This window comes from Diadema setosum, chromosome 21 (genome assembly GCF_964275005.1).
Source record: "Diadema setosum chromosome 21, eeDiaSeto1, whole genome shotgun sequence".
NCBI lineage: Eukaryota > Metazoa > Echinodermata > Echinoidea > Diadematoida > Diadematidae > Diadema > Diadema setosum.
This window is the reverse complement of record NC_092705.1, coordinates 16,456,734-16,482,705: the sequence shown is the minus strand read 5'-3', so window position 1 is coordinate 16,482,705 and position 25,972 is coordinate 16,456,734. Positions and strand designations below refer to the sequence as shown.

The 25,972-nt window shown below is 39.4% G+C and overlaps 2 protein-coding genes across 2 annotated transcripts in view; one reads left to right on the top strand and one right to left on the bottom strand.

Moving 5' to 3' along the window:
* Positions 1-782: 782 nt before the first annotated feature.
* LOC140244357 (uncharacterized) lies at positions 783-1,553 on the bottom strand. Its single transcript, XM_072323998.1, has one exon. It carries the CDS (start codon positions 1,551-1,553, stop codon positions 783-785), a length of 771 nt encoding a protein of 256 aa, XP_072180099.1.
* A 3,560-nt stretch (positions 1,554-5,113) lies between these two features.
* LOC140244654 (propionyl-CoA carboxylase alpha chain, mitochondrial-like) overlaps positions 5,114-25,972 on the top strand; it is a 36,600-nt gene continuing 15,741 nt past the window's right edge. The window contains exons 1-9 of the mRNA XM_072324274.1: positions 5,114-5,196; positions 10,356-10,430; positions 11,215-11,331; positions 13,132-13,245; positions 14,720-14,773; positions 17,506-17,674; positions 19,046-19,124; positions 21,974-22,076; positions 24,795-24,889. Coding sequence (XP_072180375.1) covers positions 5,119-5,196; positions 10,356-10,430; positions 11,215-11,331; positions 13,132-13,245; positions 14,720-14,773; positions 17,506-17,674; positions 19,046-19,124; positions 21,974-22,076; positions 24,795-24,889 — 884 coding nt within the window. The 5' untranslated portion in view covers positions 5,114-5,118. The remainder of the gene's footprint in view (positions 5,197-10,355; positions 10,431-11,214; positions 11,332-13,131; positions 13,246-14,719; positions 14,774-17,505; positions 17,675-19,045; positions 19,125-21,973; positions 22,077-24,794; positions 24,890-25,972) is intronic.

Here is a 25,972-nt window from a genome sequence, read left to right as displayed (position 1 = left end):
ATGCAGCATTACTGCTTGACAAAAGATTTATATTGAAATCACCCATGATGATGCAATCCTTGTTGTGGAATGCATCGTTTCGACAAATATCGTTCATAATATTCATAAAATCATCATAATTAGATTGAGGAGGTCTGTATATAACTCCAAGCAGAATGTTTTTGCCCTTACAGACTGAAATTTCAATAAATAATGATTCTATTACATCATTCATATATTTCAGTTCTTCCTTTATAGCGTAATCATATATTCGGGGAACATATATAGCTACTCCACCACCTCGTCTATTTGATCTGTTGTTAATGACAATATCATAATCAGCAAGAACATTAATTAGACCTGACGCTGGAGTTTCAGCAGACCACGTTTCAGAGAGGCCTATGATAGGTAACATGGGCAAATCAATATTATCAAGAAATAAGCGAAGCTTTTCAAAGTTTCGATTAGCACTTCTTATATTCAAATGGAAACAAAATAATTCGTCTCGTTCTAGCATTCGTAGATATTCTCTAAGGGTAGCTTCTGTAAAGTATGGCGATTGAGCAAGTTGACACGCTTCATCGTGGCTGTTAAACTCAATGTTAAGTTCGTCTAGATTGTCGGCTAAGATTCTAGTTGCAGTCCTATCAAACTTGGTGTTTCTAGCAGGTACATTTCGGTCTTTTTGAAATAAAGTAACAAAGTCATCATCTGTTAAGAGATTAAAAGGAAAAATATTGTTATCCAGCATTTAGCGGAAGGATCATAGTGGTAGACAACAAACAGAGGTATAATTCGTATATTTACTGTAGCTTTGACAGGTCCTCTTTCCTGTTGATGACACTGATTGCGCCTCCGTCGTTTTTCTTCACGTAGATTCGCCCGTTGTGGGTCCACAGGTACTTGTATCCGGCCAGCCTCCTTGCTCTGTTAGTTTCCTTCAGCAGCTCCCTGGTGGACGCGACAAGGTTTTCGTTGACGTAGATCCGTCCGTTGCCCTTAGAGCTGCTGCGGAGCCCGAAATCTTTCGTGGTGAAGTGCTGTAGCTTTCTTCGGCCGTCGTAGATCATGTTTCGTGAGCGTCGGTTGGTGAATCTCACGATTATCGGCCGTGGTCCCCGCTGATCATCCTCTTTTCCTATTCGATGAGCAATGTCGATGTCGCCAGCGCTCACATCTTCGGTGATCTTTTGAGCAATCTTTAAGACGATCTTTTCAGGGTTTTCACCCTTTTCTTCCGGCACGCCGGCGATTTCAAGGTTGACCCGACGGTGGTACTGATCAAGGTCATTAATTTGGTGAGTCAGATCGTCCACTCTTCCCTCCAGCTGCTGATTTTTTTGTTTGAGCTCGTGATTTTCTCCCTCCAGTCGCTCGGTGGTCTTTTTCATCTCCTCGAATTTGGCATTTAGAAAAGTAATAGAGTTCAATATGCCTTGCTGGCCCTCCTTGACCTCCGAGACCGCTTTCTCCAGTTGAGAAAATTTGCCGTTAAGAATACGTGAGAGATTTGCTACTTCATCTCTCAACGCGCTGAGATCCACTTCCTCAGCAGATTTCTTCTTCGGAGGCATCTTTTGATGATGTCACAAAAGCTCTTAACACTAAGCGCGAAATAAAGGGATGGTTGCTATGCGCGATGTGGTAGTGATGGAAGAGTACGCAGGAAGGATGCGTGGCATACGCACCAGGTAAGTTTTGTTTGAATAGTCTCAAGCAAAATATCTTCCCAAAACAGCGAAAATGAGTGAAATAATCGCACGATACGCGAAGTAGAAGCACTTAATGCAGATGTCAATCAGATAACTAGATTCTTAGTCAAAAACGCCGTCATTTGATGTAAAAAACTCACAACAGGCAAAACTGAAACCGCATATACCGAGTGTCACTTGGGAGCTCCTCAAAAACACGTCTTCCTATGTTGACCACCATTAACAAATTTATATATAATTATAGAAAAAAAAAAGAAGATAAGAAAAAACGTGATGATGATGCGGACAAAATGATAATGTCTATTGTGTTCACACACGTCATTTTATATTTAGCAGGCAAAATGTTACACGGAGCAGCGGCTGCAGCTTCTTTCGTTCTGAAGCGATCGCCCATTGGATCAAAAGAGGGCGCCAACGGTTTCGAACATACGGGGGGGGGGGGGGCATAAAAAAAATCAAACAAGATAAGAACAAAACGTAATGATGACGCGGAAATATAAAAAATTTCGGCTCACTCGCTCGTAGTAATTTAGAGTATTTTTTCAAGTCCTCTAGTTTGTTGGTATAAATCGTTATCTATAAGGCCGTTACTATACGCTTATCTTGATTAGAATTATTATTGTAAGATTTAAAGGAGACCTCCGGATGATTTTCAGACTTTTACATTTGAACAACTATAAATTAGTCAAACTGAGTACAGAGTTTCAGAATTTATAGTGATTGGGATAAGTAATGAGAATGTTTTCAAAATTTATTGTGAATTGCAATGAACAAGGATGATGACATGACAGCCTCACCGTAAGAATGCATGAGTTGGGGCTCAAGGAAGCAGAACAAAAGAAGACGGTATGCATGGATTTTTCACAGGTGAAGAATTGTTGAGCAAGCGGTATTGTAATGGAATTACACTTCTACATTTCTGAAATATATGAGGCTCTGATGTCATCATCACTGTTCAGTGTAATTTGTTTAAGATTTTCAATTTATTGGTTTCTCTGCTCAAGGACCACAATAAATTCCACGGATCTATACATGGAGCTGTTGATTTATGTACTACATGATGTGAAATTATGAAAATCGTCCGGAATGCCCCTTTAATAAGTAAAAATGACTAAAATTCCATGTTTTGTAAGCTGAAATACAAAAATTTTTGGCTCGCTCGGCAAAATTTATCAACAACAAAAAAAAAAAGATATGAACAAAACGTGATGATGACGCATAACTTAATATACAAATTTCGGCTCACTCGCTCGTACTAATTTAGAGTATTTTTTCAAGTCCTCAGTTTGTTGGTATAAATCGTTATCTATAAGGCCGTCACTATATCTTGATTAGAATTGTAAGATTTAATAAGCAAAAAATGACAAGAATTCCATGTTTTGTAAGCTGAAATACAAACATTTTCGGCTCGCTCGCTGCCCTCGCTCGCCAAAATTTATCAAAAGAAAAAAAGATGAGAACAAAACGTGATGTTGACGCGGACAAAATGACAATGTCTATTGTGTTCGCACATGATTTTTATGAATATTTAGCAGGCAAAATGTTACGCGGAGCAGCGGCTGCAGTTTCTTTCGTTCTGAAGCGATCGCCCATTGGATCAAAAGAGGGCGCCAACGATTTCGAACATGGGGGGGGGGGGGCGCAAAAAACCCCCAAATTAAACAAAATAAAAACAAAACGTAATGATGACGCGGAAATATACAAATTTCGGCTCACTCGCTCGTTCTGATTTAGAGTGTTTTTTCAAGTCCTCTGTTTGTTGGTATAAATCGTTAGATTATATAAGGCCGTCACTATATCTTGATTAGATTGTAAGATTTGATAACCAAAAAATGACAAGAATTCCATGTTTTGTAAGCTGAACCGATTGCAAAAACCGATAAGTCCATATTTGTCAAATGGAGATATTTGCGATTAAAGGTCAAGAAAAATAGAGAGAATAATAAGAAAATTTTTGCTTCTTTTGACCATAACTTCAAAAATATACCTTTATATGTAGTGACCAATGTATCATTTAAAAGGTATCATTTTGTACTTTATGACAGAGACCGTACTTCAAAATCTTCAAAAATGGACTTATCGGTTTTTGCAAACAAACTCTTCATATGTACAACAATTTTCGGCTCGCTCGCTGCGCTCGCCAAAATGTATCAAAATTCATTACATTTAAATCACCGCCAAAAGACCCCTTTTAAGTGCTTGAAAAGGCATATCATGTGGACTTTTTAAAAGTTCCTACCGGCATGGGTTGGGATTGAACACTTTTTCAGAAATAAGAGGGAGGGGCGCAATCATCTTTCGCGCTTGCCCCAGGCGCCGTTTTCTCTCGATACGCCACTGACTGTGAGCCGTTAAGGAATGATCCCACAGATGGCGCTGAATCAATTTCTGACGACAGGGAATTCCCGTTACAGTTCTTGGAAAGAACGAATGACGATGCGATTCAGTTCTCGAGTATGGTACCTGATAGGAATGTGGTTGCGTGGCTCTCGTCAGCTGAGTAACCTGTTAGCACATTATTTATATTAGCACAATGATGTACACATCAGTGAAGTTTGAGGAAAATTTGACAATCCGTTTAAAATTTATGATTTGTTAAAGTGTCCATGAGCCGTCACCGCTACAAGAATACTACAACAATTTATGACGTCACGATAGGAACAATAACTAGAATATAAGAATTCAGAAAACTATACAATTCCCTTGACTTGTTGCTTACATGATCATGTTAATGGGGAGTGACACCCATAGGCTATGTATAATCAGGTATAGGTTCCCAACTCCCTGGTATGATATACATATATGGGTGTCATCAACAAGTCAAGGGAATGGAATCGTACTTTTCATTGAATTTTCTGCATATTTTCGTTATTCTTTTTCCTTTTGTGACATCACAAGAGTCAACTGAGAAAAAAAAATGCAACACTTTCTGACGTGTCATGCATGAACAAGGACAACATATCATATTTCCTGAAGGAAAATTCAGGACCATTTTTTTTTTTTCACGTTTCAAGCATAATGAAAGAGCACTTGACACACCTTGGCTCTTTCAGAAAGCACGGACATTAGTTACCCTTATGTCAGTAACAAGTCGGGCGAGGGTATCAGTGTCCTTTTCCTCTTAAAAAAAGAAAGAAAAGTAATAGATTTGGGGATTCTTTTTAGTCCTATTCCTGTATATCGATGTACATGTGAGACGTCAGGTAGTATGCACCTAAACTTTTGAAAGCCAAGGATGTTCACTTCGGTTTTGCCAAGGTGGTGACACTATTTTCGTCACACGACGTGATGATGAAAATCTGAAAAAATAAAGACTAATAAAAGTTAAGTACTAGAGTATTCGCTGTATCGATCGTTTTAGAAGATAAGATCGGTGTCGATACGATATCCCGTTGATCGCCTGCTAGACACGCTGTCGCTGGGCAAGATGGCAGCCTACGTCGGTCTCTCGAGATTGCCGTTGAGGCGCGGAAAAGCGTTGATACTGAAGAATCTATATTATAGGGTTTGTGTTATTATTTTTTAATTCATGAATTTGATTTCTTCTCGCATAATCTATGCATATTATTGACATCATAAGTGCTTGCGAATCTTTGGTCACGTTAGAAAAAGTTGATTTAGTCCCACATATGGTGTTTCATGTAGTCCCCCTATGTATTACTGATACTGTATTATGCACTTGTCAATTGTAGTCCCGGCCCCTGGGTACCCGGCGGGGATGGCCGGGACTTGCATCCCACTTGGGATGTTACACCACCCGGCCAAGTCCCGGCCAAGTCTCCGACAGGTCGGGCAAAATTTTCACGGAAATCCCCCGCTAAGTCCCCGGCAGGCCGGGCATAGACACCGTCACCGATTCTAATTGAAGTTGAAATCCCCGGCCAATTCCCCGACAGTCTGGGCAATATTTATTTGCATAGAAATCCCCGGCCAAGTCCCGACCCTCAAGGCCCGGTCACACTGCCCAAAAGTCGCATAAACGCATGAATCACGCAAGAAATTTGGTTGTGCGTGCTTGTTCGTTGAGAATTTTCGCTGATTTACGCAATGAAAATCACTGATGAATTGCGCAAGAACTAGGCCTACGGAAATATCACTAAAAAATCACTAAACCACGCACTTAGGCAGGCAAAGGTCCCAAATAGGGCAAATTCGTGGTTGTGCGCGACGACTGAGGTCCACGGAAAATCACACATAATCTGCGCTTTATCACTAATGAATTGCGTGTGAATCGCGCATGATTCGCACATTATGAACATGATAGCGGCAACATTTTCGCAAACGATCACTGATATTCCATGCATATTTCACGCATTGTTCGCATAAGAACAACGCAAACTACGCAAAAATTACGTAAAACAGCGTAAACTTTTACGCGAAGCCGTAGAGTTTTGAGCTGCTCCACTCTTAAGCAAAATTCGGCTCAATCCCGACCAAAATTCCCTCCCCAAATCCCTGCCATTTGGTTGGAGCGAATTTCCCCCGACAAGCCCTGGTTTATTCCCCACCCACTGGGGCAAAATAAGTGAATCTCCCCCGACAAAGCCCGGTCCATTCCCGACCCACCGGGGCAAAATAATTGAATTTCCCCCGACAACACCCCGGAATATACCCGACCAACCGGGGCAAATTAAGTGAATTTCCCCCAACAAAGCCTGGTCTATTCCCGACCCACCAGGGCGAAAAAAATGCTGAAATGCCCGCCCAACTTGGTTGCAAGTCCCGGCCATCCCCGGGTACCCAGGGGTTGGGACTAAATTGACAAGTACATAACGTTACGTAAGACTGTATTAAAATTACTCTTTGTAGAGTTTCTGTTTCTGTTCCGGTTACGTCGGTATACTCAGAATTGAGTGTACTCCACCAACGTTGTAATGGTAGTGTGGTAGTGTATTTTTACTAGAACTCTAGACCATCTAGACTCTAGCTAGAATCAGTTCTAATGCCGTAACGGTTTAAATTTAATCCTCACCGCACCGCCATCGCACCGGTAGGAGTCTGCAGTCTGTAGTGTAGGACTAACGACCTACGTTAGGACTCGGGAGTAACGTTAGCCCGACCAGATGCCGCGCCGTGCGCTAGCACGGCGTCTAACAGTCTGTGATACACCAATCTACTAAACCCCTCGAACACGGCCATACAACAACAAAACTGTTGAAAATTTCCACATTCTTATGACAAATTTTACGAATCTCTCACGTGAATTGAGATGCTTGTACTATATGAGCATGGTATATCAGTGTCTCTCAAAAAGGATCTGGAATGGGACACCCTGGAGAACAGGAGAATTTTGAGACTTCAACTACTGTTCAAAATCATGAATGGGGAAGTGGGAATTGATCCCAATGCATACATTAGAGTTAATGACAGAGGGGGAAGAACAACCGGAGGGAACAGCAGAAGAATCCAAAGAACACTGACCAAGAAAGGTGTACACATGCAGTACTCTATTCTTCCACAGGACAGCAGTAGCCTGGAACCTACTTGACGAGGAAACAGTCACATCTACATCCAATACAGTCTTCAAACAGAGACTTCAAATGTGAAACACTTTTCCTGCCCTGCACATAAACGACCATACTAGTTATATTCAACGTTGGTGGAGTACAGTTAATTCTTAGTATACCGACGGAACCAAAACAGAAACAGAAACAGAATCAGTCCATAGCGAGCCGTCACGCAGCATACAGTTGAGCAAAAAGTCCAATCTTAAACCCGGAATGCTGTGAATAGTGTGATCATTGTTGGGCGATTCAAAATAAATCTTACCCAGCTTTGAACGATGCAAATTGGGCTGCTAGAGTTTGTACGCCCGAATGGTCGACAGCGCCCCCCTTGCCCATCATTTGCATTGCTTCGCCGACATTTCGAATCATTTCTGCGATTTCTATGATTTTTGCAGCATACAGGATTAAAAAAGGTGTCGTTTTTGGTAAGTTGTGAAATAGGTATGTCAATATAGATAGCTAAAGACGGTAGCTAAATAGATAAAGTTTTCATCTTATGTAGTCTGAGTAACAAATATGGTGCAGTAAATTCAAAATAGAATCGGCGCCTCGGAATTATAAGATTACGTACAATAGTGTCCAGCGGTACAGCCCTGTCGCAACTTACACTTGTGTACAGCGACAGGGCTGTGTATAGTTAGGAGTAACGTTAGAGTCTAACGTTACGTACCGGTAACTGTCTATATCAAGACACTTCAAAACACAATGTAGACTCTGTCTCTAGTAGTCTCTAGTAGAGAGGTTTAGACTAAAGTTTTGTTTAGAATCTATTAGAGACTATAAATCCTATTGCTGTACAGATGGACTCGGGTTTCTACACTTCAACTAACTGCGACCAGCCCGAACGCGAAGCTTTCGGTTGAGCTGTGTAGTACAAGGAGCGCCCCTGGGATAAATTTACACTTCAACAAATTCAACCAACTTTCATGATCGGGACCTGCGCAGCAGAACCAAGGGGTTGTAGGCATGAGAATGAGATCTAACAATAGATCCCTATTTGTGCAACAAAAAAAAAAAGGGGGAGGGGGAGAGTGAGCTCCTGGGCCCACACTTTTTTTCTTTCTTTTTTTAAATTACAATAGGGCCTATGTACATAAGTACATTAGGAATACATTGGGTGATTTCAAGTTCGATGCTAGTGCCAGTGCTAGTGCTAGTGCTATCTCAGCACTTGAAATCACGTTGGTGTTGGGGTTGATCTCAAAATTTCCGGTAGTTGGTGCTGGGCTCGGTGTTGAATGTCGTCTGCTGAACCGAGCTCCGCTGATTGTGTTAGCAATTTATGTGCTTTTTCCCCATTGACTAACACAAGCCCCTGGGGATTATCATTTTCTTCATTTCAGGTTGGGTGCTGGTGTTAGCGTTGCCGTGCGAGACCCGTATACACTGCCATAACAGATGCACGTTTTATGTGCAAAGTGTATGCTAATGCAGTGGTCACCCACGTAAACAACACGAACACTCCAGACATAGCTATATAAATCTGAGCCTGGGAACGAAATCAAGATAGTTGTATTTTGGGAAATGGATGAAATTTGTGGCATTTTAATCCGTCTTCCTCACTATGTGTCTTTAAGCAGTTTTGGCTACATCTTTTAATATTTGACTGTAATCACGCGCCATCGCTTTTTTCGTCGTGCAATTGCCGTGGAGCTCGCGGTGCTGTGATTCCAACACCTAGTGCTGGTGATCGATAATTTTGATCAGTATTGCCTCGTTAATCTGACCGTCGGTGTTGGAGCTCGATTTAACGCTGTTATTTGGGAGCTAGCACTACCACTAGCACTAGCACCGAACTTGAAATCACCCATTGGGTCTAACCACTTGCACTTTGGGCCAAGCTTTTGCAAGTTGTAAGTTGTACCAGAGTGGTTTTCTTTTTTGTCGGTTGATGAAACATTGAACTGAAATGGTATGTGGGTTTTGTTTTGTTTGTTTCTTTGTTTGTTTGTTTTCTTGGGGGGGGGGGGTTGCTTGTTAGATGTTGAAACCCGGAAGGGGCACCAAGAATATAAACTGCCCCCCCCCCCCCACCCTTTTGAAAACGTGGCGCTGGCCACGCTGATAAGCAGGAATCAAACAACTACTGGATGTAGCCAGTTAGCTCTGCTAGCTGCCGAATTCTTTTCATGAATGGCCGACATGCATATGGCAGGGCTGCACACTAACCCATTTTTTCTACTTTTACCTACTGGTCCGACCTGTATGTCTGACCAGTAGGTACCCATTTTTACATTTTTACTGATCCATTCCTGAAAAAGTTACTACTGGTCCGACTACTGGTCAGGGACCGTCGGACCAGTGCCAGTGTGCAGCGTTGCATATGGTTGACCATGCTACTCATCGACCGCTTTTTGATTAAATACCTTGTTAAATATCTTACAAAATATTCCTCAGTTTCACCTTGATATCATTGCACCATGGCAGAAAAAAATGCAGATTCATATCACAGGCTCAGATTGTTGATTCATATTGTGTGCGCCGGTGCAATCTCGTCATTTTAATCAACTACCTGTTCTCCATTGATAAAGCATGTAAATCTAGTGAATTGCTGATACAAAATTGTATGTGTTAACATAGATATGTGTAATTACTAACATATTCTAACAAGGATTTTCTTCAATTCTTTATCCTCCTTTTTCCTCAGGTTATTTACCTGTACCCTCCTTATTTCTATTGATTTGTGTTTATGTTCGAATGTGCCAGCGTATCGCTCCCCGTCCCATGCATACTTTATATTTTATATGCAAGAAAGCCATTGGGCGAGGGTGTTCGATCCAAAAATAGGTGGACAGTGGGTAGTATTAGTAGACTTACTGTGCACATGTACATGATACGTGGTACATGACTCCGGCCATGGACACAGTTACCAGGTACACGCATATTGCTGGATGGCGGAGATGCATGTGGCTGTATACACTCCCTACAAGTAGTGCTTGCTTATATGAACATGTAATTGCATCATTACTGACCACATGAAATGCAAATTTGAGTACGATAAATGTATATTGTGGCTACCAATTGTGGCTACCAAAGGCCACGAAACAGCCATTCATTTAAATCTTGTGTATTTATATGCATGCAAAATAGATATGTATGCACGTATTGTATGCCCACACATGTATTAGACAACTGTACCTTTGTGTCTCTCCTACAGCCCAGTCAGAGAGCAAATGGCCAACTTGACCACATCCGCTGTTACGCTGTGGCGCCTTGGGATCCAAATGAACCAGTGAGTATGCTCTTTGCTCTTGAAGTACTCAGTGCGTGCAAAGGAAACAAAGGGGACAAGATAACCTGTGTTACAGAAGGAGTCCATGCGTACCCTTCATTGCCCCCGCATTGAAAATGGTTCCAGGGCCCTTGCAGGGAGGTGTGATCTCACAACATAGAAGTTGGCCAATAATAATAATTATTATTATTATTATTTTATAATAATGATAATCAGGAAGACCTTTTAAAATATATGCGAAGTTCAGGTCCCTCCTAATCATACTGTTGCATGTGTTTTGCCTCTCCAGGAAGGTATCCTGTTGCAGAGCCATTACATTGCTTTTTATCTGCCCTTTCATCTTGCCACACCATATGTTTTGCCTCATCGCAATGATTTGTAGATTTTCATCCAATTCGTTTTGGTGGTTGACCCTTGCCTTGCTTTGCTCCCAGATTGGCACATCTGCTGAAGTGCTTTCTTTGCAGTTGGCATAGATGTCTGGAAACTAACTGGCAATGAGATTATGAAATTCACTTTATCCCTATTTTGTCATCATGACCTACTTATTGGTCTGAGGCAGACTGTTACACCTGAGCAGGCTGGCTTACTTCTAATTAGGTCATGTCCTGAGGAATTATTAGAATGCTGATGAAGGAGCACAGCAAGTTACAGGTACATGACTAGCACACAAAGGGGTAAACTTGACCTAGGAATCCATTGATCAGACACCGATAGTAATGAGATACTGATGAATATTTCAGTGATAAAGTCTTACACAAGTTTTATGATCTTGTGATTCCAGACATTTGACAAGATCATGATAGCAAATCGTGGAGAAATTGCGTGCAGAGTGATGAGAACGTGTCAAGCCATGGGCATCAAATCTGTTGCCATCTACAGCGAAGCAGATGTCAATGCAGTGAGTATGAACCGTTTTTGTCCCGGATTACAAACATTGATGGTTCTCAGTGTTGCTTGAGCTCAGCTGACTGATTTTGATGTTGCTGTAAGATATGTTACTTTTTTACAAAATGCATCTTGCATCTTGCAATACAGCTGTAGCTAATGCTGACTTTGTTTACAATATAAATTCTGAAGGTATGAGCATGTGCAAACATTTTTTTCTATGTCATATAGTTACAGAATATTACGTTTAAAGCACTGATGAATGTTAACAAAAAAGATTGTATAAAAGTGAAATGTACTCGGCCATATCAAATTTAGTTGGAATTGAAATATTAGTGTGAAGTCCTGACTCATAGCATCTTAAGATGCTTTGATATTCTGCATTTTCAGGCAGTACTGCACCCTGAACTTCTGCAAGACACTAAGATATTCTATCCAGGAATCTTAACTGCACACATTGAATTATGAACAAATGCACATAATGTTTCAAAGTGCAAATATCAGGGCACACATGTATGCCATATACTTTGACTATATGGTCCCAAAGGTCATATGTTTTACATCCTGGATGTGTTTGAAATAGGGTCATGCATATGCCACATGCAAATCATTCTTCATTTACAGATTGCTCCTGTACACCAAGTTTAATGAAGTCCTCTATTTAAGTGTCCACACATGGCACGTTTAAATTTTCATTTCCAAATTTCTCAAGTTAACACTTATCAGTTTAGATAGAAACTTTGATCTGAACTTTATATGCTTTACCTGTGACACACAGCACTTTGTTTAAACATGAACAGGAGGTGTGTTTGTGTGTGTGTGTGTGTGTGTGTGTTTGTGTGTGTGTGTGCGTGTGTGTGTGTGTGTGGTGTGTGTTTATGTGTGTGTATTTGAAATGCAAACACTGGAGGCAAGTTTACATTGTTATTGCTCATATATTACGTTACTTGTACATTGGATGTTCATTAAAGTTATACTAACACAATCTAGACTAGTTAAACTGAATGTGGATAATCTTTATTGCATCACTTTAGATCCCATGTGGTTCTATCGCTCTGTTTTTCTGCAAATTGAACAGCTTGGTAGTGCTACCACAAAAACTAAACTACTACAGGAAAGGAGTAGATTAAAGAGACTTGCACTTACATGTAGTTCATGTTCTTTCCAGTTAGCAGAATTGTGGTAATGTAGCACATTTGCTATCTACAGCATAGCTGGCAAAGTGAGTCTCAATTGCTTTACAGGAAAAAGGACAGTATAGTGGGATGTTTATGTGTCCAAAGATTTCAAGAACAAGGCAAAAATACACTACTCGGTTAAACATTGAGAAGTGATTTTTTTTTTTATCACAGTTTGTCATGATTAAAGATGAAACATTCTCAACAAATTGTGATTCAAATGTTCATAAAATGGATATCATACATGTCTGATTTCAAACCATCCATCCAAGTTCTGCTTGAGAGTCCATATTTCTTGCTGTTTTCAAGGCAAATGTATGGAAGCTGTTGAGATGAGAGAAAAGAGCTTCACTAAACTATTTTACAAAAGGGTAGTGTGACAAAAGGTCATACAAGTCCATAGTTTTTACCTATTCTGAACATTGTTATTCAAGTTTGAATGCATCTATGATGGTTATTCTGATCCACCTCTAATTTTTGTCAAGGCAGTGTAACTTTCTGTGAACCCATTTCTACCACTATTATTTTGATCTTGTGATGTTGGACAGGAATCATTAGGTGTAAAATGGAAAAGCTGTAGCATTTGTATGGTTTCCCCAAACATTATTGCTGGTCTCTCCATTCTACTGTGACAGCTCCACGTGGAAATGGCTGATGAGGCAGTTTGCGTTGGACCAGCTGCCTCAACCGAAAGCTATCTCAATATGGACCGCATCCTCCAGGCAATAGAAGAGACGGGCACCCAGGCAGTGAGTAAAGCTGCAGGAAGACATCAATTGAAGGACTAGCGTTAATTCATAGCTTCTGTATTTCACAAAATGGTCTTTAGTGCATTCTGTCTTTTTTTCCCCTACCACTTCAATTCCATGAATGCATAGCTTCTGTATTTCACAAAATAGTCTATTGTGCATTCTGTCTTTTTTTTCCCCGACCACTTCAATTCCATGGATTCATAGCTTCTGTATTTTACAAAATAGTCTTTAGTGCTTTCTGTCTTTTTTTTCCCCTACCACTTCAATTCCATGAATTCATAGCTTCTGTATTTCACAAAATAGTCTTTAGTGCATTTTTCCCCCCCTACCACTTCAATTCATTGGCTTAGTGTGAGCTGTTGAAAGTACGAAATACCTTAAGTAAAACATGTTGGTGATTGTTACCCCCCCCCCCCCCTAGATTATTATCTTTTTCTTCTTCTTAATAGTTTTCTGTATTGGAAGATTAGACAACCTATCTCTGCTTGGAAAAGCCCATGTTTTAGAATACAGTGAATATTTTGTAGTATCAATTTGCACATTGCTCGGAGAACAGAAATACATGTATATAACTTTGTATTCCTTCCTAAACAGTTCCAAACAAATTCTGATATTTAATTCAGAATTTTATGTAGAAACGCAATTTGTAATTAAATGAAGTGTGAAACTTTTCTTTGTCTCCAAATTTCATTTTGGAGCTAGAGTGGCACCGAGCATGACTTCAAAGTGTAGTTCATTACATATCTCATTGTAATGCTTTCGAACCCAAGCATGTGTTTGCATGGATTTCAAAGAGTTGCCACTCCACCTACTACAACACTTCCCTGCAAAAGCCACTGCAATGTGTATGATGTGTGTGGTATGTGGCTGATACCCACTTTTAACCCTATTCTAACCTCGACGTTTCGCGCCACGATTCCGCAACGCGCAAAGATTTTGCCGCGTCGTTTCATGACTTTTTTCATTTGAGTCTCCCGCATATTTTGAGACCAAATTTAATATTGATTCAATTAAAATTTAATAATGATTCAGTCTTTTTGATGGAGTTATAGGTGAAAGTATGATTTCATGCGTTAATTTGCATAATTAATTTATTAGAAAAATATGAAATCAAAATTTTTTTATTGTATGATCATGTAATCTTGTAGTTGACATCCGGCTCTATGTTCAGGCAAAATTTTGCGGCGATCGCGCGATCGGCGGCCGAGATCTGAAGGGGGGGTGGGGTCAAATTGACCCCCCCCCAGTAAAAACTTGGTCTCAAATAGCCCAGTTAGAATAGGGTTAATATCCCAAATGATAACACCTAGGCCGTTTGTGTAGAAGTGACATGGTAAGAAAGGAGAATCCTGCTAATGAAGTAAACCATGCCATGCATTAGGCATACTTCATCAAACATTTTGCGGAACACTTGAACACTTGTCACGTGTGATTTCTCTGTCTTATTTGACTTTGCACTGATCTCTGGCAGGTTCATCCAGGATACGGCTTCTTGTCTGAAAATATGGAATTTGCCAAGCGATTGGTAAGTGTTTATGCAGTTTAATGATCTGACTGAACGAAGAGAAATGGTGTATGGAAATTAAATGATCTTATTGAGCTATTACAAGATTCACTCTCACCTGTTGTTTTTCATAAAGAGATGCTACAGTTATATTTTCCTGCACCTTGTTTTTTAGCTTCACTATGCAATGCATATTTCTTTCTTTTTTCAGTTGCTCCTGAGGTGATAAAGCATAGTGTCTTTACTGAGGAAATTAAGCAATGTCTTTTCTTATCGCAGAACTCGTAAAAAAGGCAAACATATCCCCCACCTTTTTCTCTCTCACTATGCAAATATGTGGTAGGTAATAATATACATTTCCTTTTGAGGACCCTTTTATTCGTAGGGGTGACCATATAGCTGATATAGTAGTCCTAGGAGTTCATACATATGGGGGGGGGGGGCTTCTGAGAAGCCATTTTCAGAGCCCTCTCAGTACAATTGCTATCAAACATGAAGTTTGTGCTTTTTGTTTTTCACACTTAGAATTTAGACAAGAATTTATGCTCCCTCAAGTAACTGTTCATTGATTTATGTACTGATAATATTTACCAGAGTCCATTGCATCACAGTGCCTTTTTTCATCTTTGCACCCCTCCCCCATTCAAATACTTATGTTCTGCCGCCTTTGCTCCTATTCAGTGGGGCTGAAATATATTTTGTGTGTTTGTTTATTTGTTTTCTTTTTTTTTTTTCACTTTTATGGATTAGTTTTTAGCTCACCTGAGCCTTTGTTTCAGGTGAGCTATTGTGATCGTTCTTTGTCCGGCATGCGTCATGCGCCGTGCGTAAACTTTTTATGCCTTCGCCACGAAGTGTCGCTGGAGGCATTACGTTTTCGGTTTGTTCGTCCTTCCGTCCGTCCTTCCGTCCGTCAGTCCATAATCGATTTTGTGGGCAGCGTAACTGAAAAACCGTTTGAGGTATCCTAATGAAATTTGGCATGTGTATGTATGAGTGGGCGAAGTTGTGCCTATCAACTTTAAGGTGCACATGCTCAAGGTCAAGGGTCAAAAGGTCTAGGTCAAATGCTCAAAAGGTCAAGGTCAAGTGCTCAAATTTCACTATTTCACCCATATTTATGCAATACCTGAAGGTATTTTCTTGAAACTTAGCGTATACTTGTATTACACAATAGAGATTCTCTGGGAAGTCTTTTGCCAAAAAGGTCAAAGGTCAAAATGTCAAATGTCATGTGAAAGTGGTAAATTTCACTTCTTTCGTATCTAGGAAGTGGCTTCAAGGTATCATCATGAAACTAAATACATAGTTATACCCCCGCCACACTTAGTGCGAAGGGGGTATATAGGAATCGGCGTGATGTTGGTCGGGCGGGCGGGCGGTCGGCGGGCGGGCGGTTGGTCTGTTGCAAAATCTTGCGTCGCGAACTCCTCCTACAGTTTTGAAGCAATTTAAGTGAAACTTAGGGTTAATGATGATTTTGCGGTATAGATGTGCAAGACATATTTTTTGTGTTTGTCGGACAATGTGTTGCCATGGTAACCATAATTTTACCAAAATCTTGTGGATTGAATAACTTCCATAGTATCTAAGCAATCAATTTCAAAATTGGTATCTATGATGATCTATAGGTGTAGTTATGCAAGACACTCTTTGTGTTTGTACTTGACAAAACGTTGCCATGGTAACCGCATGTTTTCTTCGAAATCTTGTGGAGTGAACAACTTCCACAGTTTTGAAGCAATTGAAATCAAATTTGGTAGGCATTATGGCCTTGAGGCATAGATGTGGAACACCTAATTTTTGTGTTTGTCGGACAAAGCGTTGCCATGGTAACCATAATTTTGCCAAAACCTTGTGGATTGAATAACTTCCACATCATTCAAGCAATTAAGGTCAAATTTAATATGTATGATGATCGGGAGGTGTAGTTATGCAAGACACCAATGTGTTAATATAAGAAAAATGTGTTGCCAGGGTAACCACTCATTTTTGTATCAAATTGAACCATTTAATCTATGAAGGTGAAATTTGGTGTGTATGATGCTCTTTAAGTGCAGTTTTGCAAAATGTCCTTTGTATTTGTATCGGACAACGCGTTGCCATGGTAACCGCATGTTTTTTTTTTTTTAATCCTGTGGAGTGAACTTCTTCCACAGTTTTCAAGCAATTGAAACCAAATTTGGTAGGCATTATGGCCCTGAGGTATAGATGTGGAACACATAATTTTTCTGTTTGTCACACAAACCATTATGCCATGGTAACCACAATTTTACCAAAACCTTGCAGATCGAATAACTTTTCCATTATTCAAGCAATTAAAGTCAAATTTAGTATGTATCATGACCTAGAAGTGTAGTTTTGCAAGACACCAATGTGTTAGTTTAAGGAAAATGTGTTGCCATGGTAACCACTCATTTTTGTATCAAAATAAACCATTCAAGCTATTGAGGTCAAATTTGGTGTGTATGATGGTCTTTAAGTGTAGTTATGCAAAATGTCCCTTGTGTTTGTATAAGAAAATGCATTGCCATGGTAACCACACTTTTTACCCAAACCTTGTGGAACTCAGTGTCAACTCCAATTTTGGTAAGCTGTGTGGAATTTAGATTGTATGTATAAGTGACTGTGTGGAAAGTGAACTTGCGATACTCAGGTGAGCGCAAGACCCCCGTGTCTTTTGTTGTATAATTATTTTGATTTAGATGAAGTTTGAGTGGATAGTTACCCCTTAACTTGACTCATTCTTTCAGGCCGATGCTGGCGTTGCATTCATCGGTCCAGGCAGCCGCGCCATCCAGGCAATGGGAGACAAGATTGAGAGCAAGCTGGTTGCCAAGGCAGCCAATGTCAACATCATCCCAGGATACGATGGGGTGGTAAAGGACGAAGAGCAGGCGGTGGAGATAGCAAACCAGATCGGTAATCATGGCGGTAGAATGTGTTTGGGGTTTGTGAAATGCTGCTGTAATACAATCAATTCAAAATCCTATGCTCTTCTTAGAAAAACTGGATATCATCCAAACACAATCAATCTTCTGCCTGCGAGGCCCCCCGTCGACATTTCGCACGATGTATTGCTATCGCAAAAAACCATCACAGCGACATTTCATGACTTTTTTCTTACGAGTCTCCCGCATCTTTTGATGACAAATTTGTGATGCCTGGGCGCGCGGTTCCAAAGTTGCACATAAACATGTACACGTGCATGTCAGACAAAAAATTGCTCAAAAACGTGAATTCGTGTACAATTTCAATGCAAGCTGTGTCGAGGCCCCCCCCCCCCTCAACGTTTCGCGCGATGTATCGTTATCACCAAAAACCATCGCCACGACATTTCATGACTTTTTTCTTTCGAGTCTCCCGTGTCTTTTGATACCAAATTTGTGATGCCCGGGCGCGTGGTTCCAAAGTTGCACATAAATATGTACCTGCATGTCAGACCAAAAATTGCTCAAAAAAACATGAATTCGTGTACAATTTCAATGCATAACTGTGTTTACAGGCAAATTTCTTAAAAGCATGATTATTTTGGGGTTGTATTGATTTAAATCAATAACATATTTTCTCGTTCGGAACAATGTCGTGGACAAATTTCATCGAAAAAACAACGAAAACCATAAAGTCAAAAAAACAAATACATAAGAAATTTTAAAAAACATTTTTTTTCTCATACATTTGCTAAGGACACTAAAAAGAATATTTACACAAAAAAATGTGCCTGTTTTAAGCTTTTTTTAGTGATTTATACGAAATTGTCAGATTTCATGCATCATTATGTATAAATTATCATGATTTAGCATAAAAAATGATTTTATTTTTTTTTTTTATTAACTTCATGGTACTTTAGATTACGTCATAGGCAATGTGTGTGGCAATTTTCGTCGTGATCACGCGGTTGACGGCAGAGATCTGGAGGAAAAGTGAATCCCCTCTCAACCGAAATTGTACCATTCCTTTAAACTCTTTATTGACTGCATGCCAAACTATTTGAACCTTTGGTTTAGTGTGACAATTTTCCAGGAACTCCTTGCAAGGGGATGATGGTGTTTCTTTTTGACGGTATTGAAAATGTATGAAATTGATTAATGAGGATAAATTGACAAACTGTTGGTAATGTCCAAGATTGCTCAGTGTGTATACTATAGTTAAAATCAATCTCTTCTGTCATAGACTTTGTCGTCTAAGTAGTCTAAATTCCTGGCAGCAGCTAAATTCCAGCCGTTTGTACTGCATAATAGATATTATGTGGATGCATGTACTTATCTAGTTTCCTTTGATGCGGTTTCTAAGGTTACCCTGTGATGCTGAAAGCCTCCGCTGGAGGAGGAGGAAAAGGGATGAGGATAGCATGGAATGATGAGGAAGCAAGGTAAGAAGAACACTGGAATGAATTTAAGGAATGCCTGTTCAAAAATCAACAAAAGTTTGTAGCTCATAGAGTTTTCATACTTGGAATACATTAAAGATAATAAAAAGTTTTGGTACCTCAAAAGCTTCCCTGAATTTCCCTGTCTTGGTTTGTGTTTCAGGTTAAAGTACGTTGTCTGTGAGAATTACTCGCCCCAAAGTGCTCTCATGTCTTAGTAATCATGCAATAATGGTTTCGTACCAGAGCCGACGCTGTACAGCGTCGATAAATATTGTACGAAACCACTGACTGCGACCAGCAGCGTGCAGCCCATTGTACGCATAGCTAACTGCGACCAGCAGCCCCATACGCATAGCGTAATGGGGCTTCGCATTGTAGCATTCAGGATCATGACAGAATTAGTATCGCGGGTAAATGTCAACTTAAAATCCAAAAATTTCTCCGATTTGAAGACTTACCAATTAAGTTGAAGTATTGAAAACAGGCTTCGAACAATGTTTGGTTCTGACAGTAGTCCCTTTCTGTTCGAATTGATGACTGAATGTGACTCGGTCGAGAGGACCTTGGGAGAGCTACATACACTGGATACCATGGCCAGCGCATGCGCACACAAACATCTTATCCGTTCATGGATTTGAAATTTGTGTGCATGTTGTGTTCGCGTGCACTGGCTGTAGTATTCAGTGTACTCTGTATGTAGCTCTCCTAAGGTCCTGTCGACCGAGTCACATTCAGTCATCAATTCGAACAGAAAGGGACTATAGGCAGAACCAAACGTTGCCCGAAGCCTGTTTTCAATACTTCAACTTAATTGGTAAGTCTTAAAATTGAAGAATTTATGGGATTTTAAGTTGACATTTACCCTGCGATACTAAATCTGTCATGATCCTGAATGCTACAATGCGAAGCCCGATTACGCTTTGCGTATGGGACTGCTGGTCGCTATGCGTATGGGGCTGCTGATCGCAGTTAATTGCATGATTACTAAGATATGAGAGCACTTTGGGGCGAGTAAGTCTCACAGTGTTAGTTATATGAAAGGTACTTTAACCTGAAACACAAACTAAGACAAGGAAATTCAAGGACACTTTTGAGGTACCAAAACTTTTTATTATCTTTAACATTAATTCTTTTAAAATGCATGTTTATACTTAACAGACACCTGTATTTGTAAATTCTGTTCAGCAAGCCATTGCAGCAGACAAGGCTCAGTGTAGGTAATGTGAGACTTTGTTTCACTGTGAAAGCACTAATGTGTGGTGTACCATGATTTTAGCTTCTTTACTTCTTTACTCGTTGTTACTCCAGGTAGTTTCCTCTTACATGGTTGATGATTTTATTGTGATCAAGGAGGTTCAAGAGATGGAGTCACAACAGTCTAATTTGTTTTCATTCCACTCTCATAGCTGCCACTAAAAATATTTGAAGAATGTGTCAACTTTATCTGCCCCAAAGATAGGAAGACAATGAATTCACGTCTCATAACGTAATGACCAGCCACTCTCGAAGGAAGATATGTCTTAATGATGGTAATTTATTTTTTGCTATCCCTACTTATAAACAAAGGGCGGTAGACAATTGTAAAGACATGGGTGCGTGAACAGAAGTTGCTCAAATATTGCTGAAATACAAATTGTAGATATCAAAATTACTCAAATGTACATATCTTGACACTAATCTGACATATAAATTTATAAAGAACTATATTTTAAGATGATACCATATTAGTTTCATTTAATGAAAATAATCGGAAAAGTGATAAAACTGGCTTTCCATGAGGGTAAAATTGCAAACACTTTCACAACATACAGCTCAGATTTACACTTTTGCACATATTTTTGGACAGCGGATTGTCTTTTCTTTTATGCTCTATCGTTAGGTGAAATTTCATTCCATTTGATATATAATCGAGGAGAATATACCCGATGTTATGTTGTAAAAATATGTAAAATTAAATGTAAAAATGAATCTTTAGCTTGCTCAGGAAGGTGGCGGCTTCAAGCATCATACATAAAAGGCACAAATGCACCTTTGGAATTCTTTTGTCCATCCATAGAAAAATGACAGTTTATTGAATGATTACAGCCAGTTGGAACTCCATCTCTTAACCCTAAAAAGGCTGGTTGAATCAACCCCCCCTTGACATTTTTTGCGGCTATTCCGTCGCGCAAAATTTTTTTGACTGCGCCTTTCACTGACTTTTTACTTTCAAGTCTCGCACATCTTTTGACACCATTTTCGCGAAAATCACACATACCGTTAGGACGCTGCTCGACCTTTTATACATGCCTGTCAGACCGAAAAATGGCCCAAAAACATGATTTTGTGTATTAAGTCTATGCAAATGGAGTTTTCTCACCTTATTCATAAAGATATGATTATTTTCACTTTCGTATGCTGAAATCAATTAATTTTAGCATAGTTATGCTTGAAAAAGGTTCTGTCATAAAGTTTGCGGGGAAAAAAATGATAAAACAATACGTCGAAAAACAAAGAAATACATAAGAAATTAAGTTTGATACCAGATTCTTTTTTTGGAGTACATTGTTAGGAATGCTACAAAGAATGTCATCACCAAAAATTAGGATTCTAGGAGATTTACTTTCTGATTTAGAGCAAAATGTATGATTTTATGCATATATTAGCATAAAAATAATTGATATAATGAAAATTTCCATTTCTATTTGTATTGTGTGGTAGATTACGCCACAGGTAATGCGCGTGCCAATTTTAATGGTGATTTCGCGATTGACGGCCGAGATCTCTTGAAACTAGAGCCATCCTTAAATCGGAAACTTTTTTCAAGATAAGAGACCTTTTTTTCTGTCCTTTTCTCATGAATCTGACAGAGAAGGGTTCAGACTGTCATCTCAAGAGGCAGCCTCTAGCTTTGGGGACGACAGACTGCTGGTGGAGAAATTCATAGATAATCCAAGGCATATAGAAATTCAAGTAAGTATGAATGCCAGCACAGTACTTGCTCACGTTTAAATGTTGTCTGTTCTCATAACGGTTACTAGTCAGAAAAATTCATTTCACCCAAGGCAAAGAGGAGAACAATCTAAACATGAAGCCCCCACATACTGTAAAAGTGGAAATTTTCTCAGTGGGGGAATTTTTGCGCATTTCATGTGACCAGAACCTAGTGCAAAAATAAGAGCATGTGAATAATATTGCTCACAGTATGTATCACTCATTAATGTCTCTATTCCGTACAATTAAAACATGTGAAATTTGTGCGAAATATTACTCACACAAAAATATCCACTTTGACACTACCCTAACAAGGTCAAAGTCTATGTAAACCATGTATTCTCATTTTCATTCTAACCTTGACAAACCTTTCTGTTTTAAAAGAAATGGACCAAACTGTGACTGAAAGAAAGAATAAATAGAACTTTGACATTCAGCAAAATGATGAATAGGAAACCAGCGCAAGTTGACATTTGAAAGAAAGAAATTGAACAAATTGTAAGAAAGGCAAATGAGTCCAGTGAAGATGGATATTATATGCAGTCTGAAGTTTATATCAGGAGAAAATGGTTTTTGGAGGGCGAAAAGTGATTTCTAGTGCACTTCTTCATCACTAACATATGGCGTATAAGGCCAGTTCAGAGTTAGCTCATGGGCACATTGGTACAAGTGATCTTTCTATTTTTTGAGTCGGTTAGAGGGACTTCATTCATTTTCAGAGCAACATAACGCATAAGCTTTACGTACCATTTTATGGGATTCATCAATCCTGTTCAAACAAAAAATGAACTTGCATAAACCAGATGACGAGAGTGAACTGTCAATTAACACTTGGAAAAGTATCCATTTCGTTATTTTACAGTCTCTTTCTATTGCTATTGACCGATTCTGTGACGCGCTATGTGTATTTTTGGCATGGGCAGCGCCATTACTGCGGTGTCTCAGCCGACCCCCCCTTCCCACTCCCCACCCCTCTCCCTACATTAGCACGCGCGCAGAATGAAAAACTGATGCATGGTTGCTTTAGCCAATGGGCGTCTCGTACTGAGTGCGCGAATGCTTGCTTAGTGCGCGAACCTTTGTTACAAGTGCGCGATAAACATGTTGCCCGGGGGGTGGGGAAGAGCAGGGGGGGTCGGCTGAGACACCGCAATTTGAGCTCATGGCTGCGCCCAGTGCCATAAAATGTCTGCTGCCCTCAACGAACCCGAATCGGTCAATAAGCCAGTTCGGAGTTAGCTCATGGGCACATTGGTCCGAATGACCTTTCTTTTTTCTCAGTCGGTTAGGGGCACTTCATTCGTTTTGAGAGCAACATAATGCATAAGCTTTACGTAACAATTTATGGAATTCATTGATCCTGTTCAAACAAAGAATGAACTTGTATACACCAGATGACCAGAATGATCCGTCAAGTAGCACATGGGAAAGCATCCATTTCATTATTTTGCGTTGAATGTATTAACAACCTCTTTCTATTGATATTGCCAAATACCACTTTTGCTGTCAGGTGGATGTGCTGGCAAGCGGCATTTATAAGGATTACATGAATAATCATTACATCACAGATGCTTATCCGAGTGAATTTAAAAACCAACATGCATGTTGGTCCGAATGACCTTGTTTCTGCTCATGCGCAAAGTGGAACTCCGAACTGGCTTATTGCCAAATACCACTTTTGCTGTCAGGCGGATGTGATGGCAAGAGGCATGTATAAAGGATTACATGAATAATCATTACATCACAGATGCTTATCCCACTGAATTTAAAAACCGACATGCCTGTTGGTACAAATTACCTTTATTCTGCTCCTGCCCAAAGGGGAACTCCCTACTGGCTTATTCTCTGTAGACTGCAGAGTGATTTTCTATAATTGCCAAAAAGATTTCAGTGATAACTTGAAAGATATTGTAGAACTGTTATACTAATTTTGTTGTTTATTTGCTGTGTATCTTGCTTGTCTACTCTCCTTTTGTTGTCTGTCTAGACCTTGTATTAATTTGAATTAGTTTGCTTTTCAGCACTGCCTTGCAGTCTAGCATTAATTCAGTTAAGTTTAATATTCAGTTGTCACCTCCATGATCACCATTGCTTCAGATACCTTCCCTCTTGTTCAGTTTTGTTACCTTCATTCTTTCTCTATCCAGGTGTGTTCATTCATTTCATCCCACACCTGATTCTTGAGTTGAGCACAGATAGCTCCCATTCTTATGTGATCACCCCTCCTACTTGCATCTCATGCCCTTCTTTACCTATTGGTTGATTTATTAAATGAGACTGCTCCACTTAATTGAATTCCCCCACTCTGTTTATTTCTATTGGTTGTTGTAGATGATTTGAATATATGTAAATATTGTTTATGTAAATTATGTTCCTTCAGAAGTTTGCTTAGGGTGAGTTGCCCCCAGAATAAATCAGAGCTCTACCAGACTTCTTCGACTTCAGTTCGTCTTATTTGCATCATCTCTGAGTTCTTGAGGTTTTTATCTTTCCTTCTTCGAGTACATTGAAGTTTCTGGATTGAAAACATCTCTTAATAATTTCTCAACATTAATTTCTGCTACAATGGCCTGAAGTCACAAAGGTGGTACAATTCTGTCCATGTTTTAAACCACTGACAAGATCGTACCACCTTTGTGAATTTGGGTCAGTATGATCAGAGATTTAATGGAGTTTCTTTTTTTTTTTTCATTTCAGGTTCTGGCTGATTCACATGGCAATGCAATTTACCTCAATGAACGGGAGTGTTCCATTCAAAGGAGAAACCAGAAAGTGATTGAAGAAGCACCAAGGTTGGATTACATTTCATTTCTTTTGATTTTCCCTGAGCATTCTTAAGTTGTAGAGAATATTTAGGGTGCTGTGTCACCCTGAGATGTCTGTTTTTGAGTGGATTTCAGGAACTGTGCAGCACGGTTGATAAAGTCATTCATTTTTTTCCCCGTTATTTCATGTTGCATTGTTCTAGATAATTGTACTAAGATTATGCTTCGTAATCATAGCTGCTGAGATTTTGTAGTAATTAATATTCACCAGTCTTGTGTGTGCAAGGTCATTATGATGAATGATAATTGCTGTCTTTGAAAGTAATCTGAAATTTTTCATTTCAGCAGGTAGCCGAGTTCATATTACTTTTTTCTCATTACAATTTTCAAGATCGATCAGTCCACGATTCCATTTCATCTTCTTTGTCTTGAAGTACAGTATATGTGTTCCATGTATGAAATATTACATTTTCCATTTTCTTGGATATATTTGTTTTTATCTGTATCTGATATGAAAGAGGAAAGTAAACTTGGTCTTATATGATACAGTCATATCAATCACAACAAGAACTGGCAGCTTCTGTATATTCCTTCTCTGCTCTTCTGATGTCTTTGTTATAGCCAGCGTGGATGTGATACAAATCAGTCCATTTTAAGAAGAAGAAAAAAAAAATGGTAAAACAATGTTAAAAATGGCATTAAAGATGCTTTCTAGAAGCAGTCTCCTGAGACCGCTTTGCGAGACATGTGATGTGTTTGTAATATCACTGACTGTATACGCCATATATTTTACAAGATTTTCATTTTAGCAAATTTTGCGAGTCGTGTGCCATTTGCGAATTCAAAAACATGAAAATATGAAAACTCTGATCCCGACATGAATATAATGTGCACACAAATGTTTCTCCGTTCATCCTTGTACTCCAAGATTGCATATTTAACCACTTGTGAAATTGTTTGGATGTCCCAATCCGCAAAAAAAAAAAAAAAATGAATAAATAAATTAAAAAAAAAAAATTAGACTGGCTAAATATATGGTGTATGCAGTAATTTTGATCAAGGGCATCCAGAACAGTTAGACAAGTACATCTTAAGCAAATGAGAGCAGGA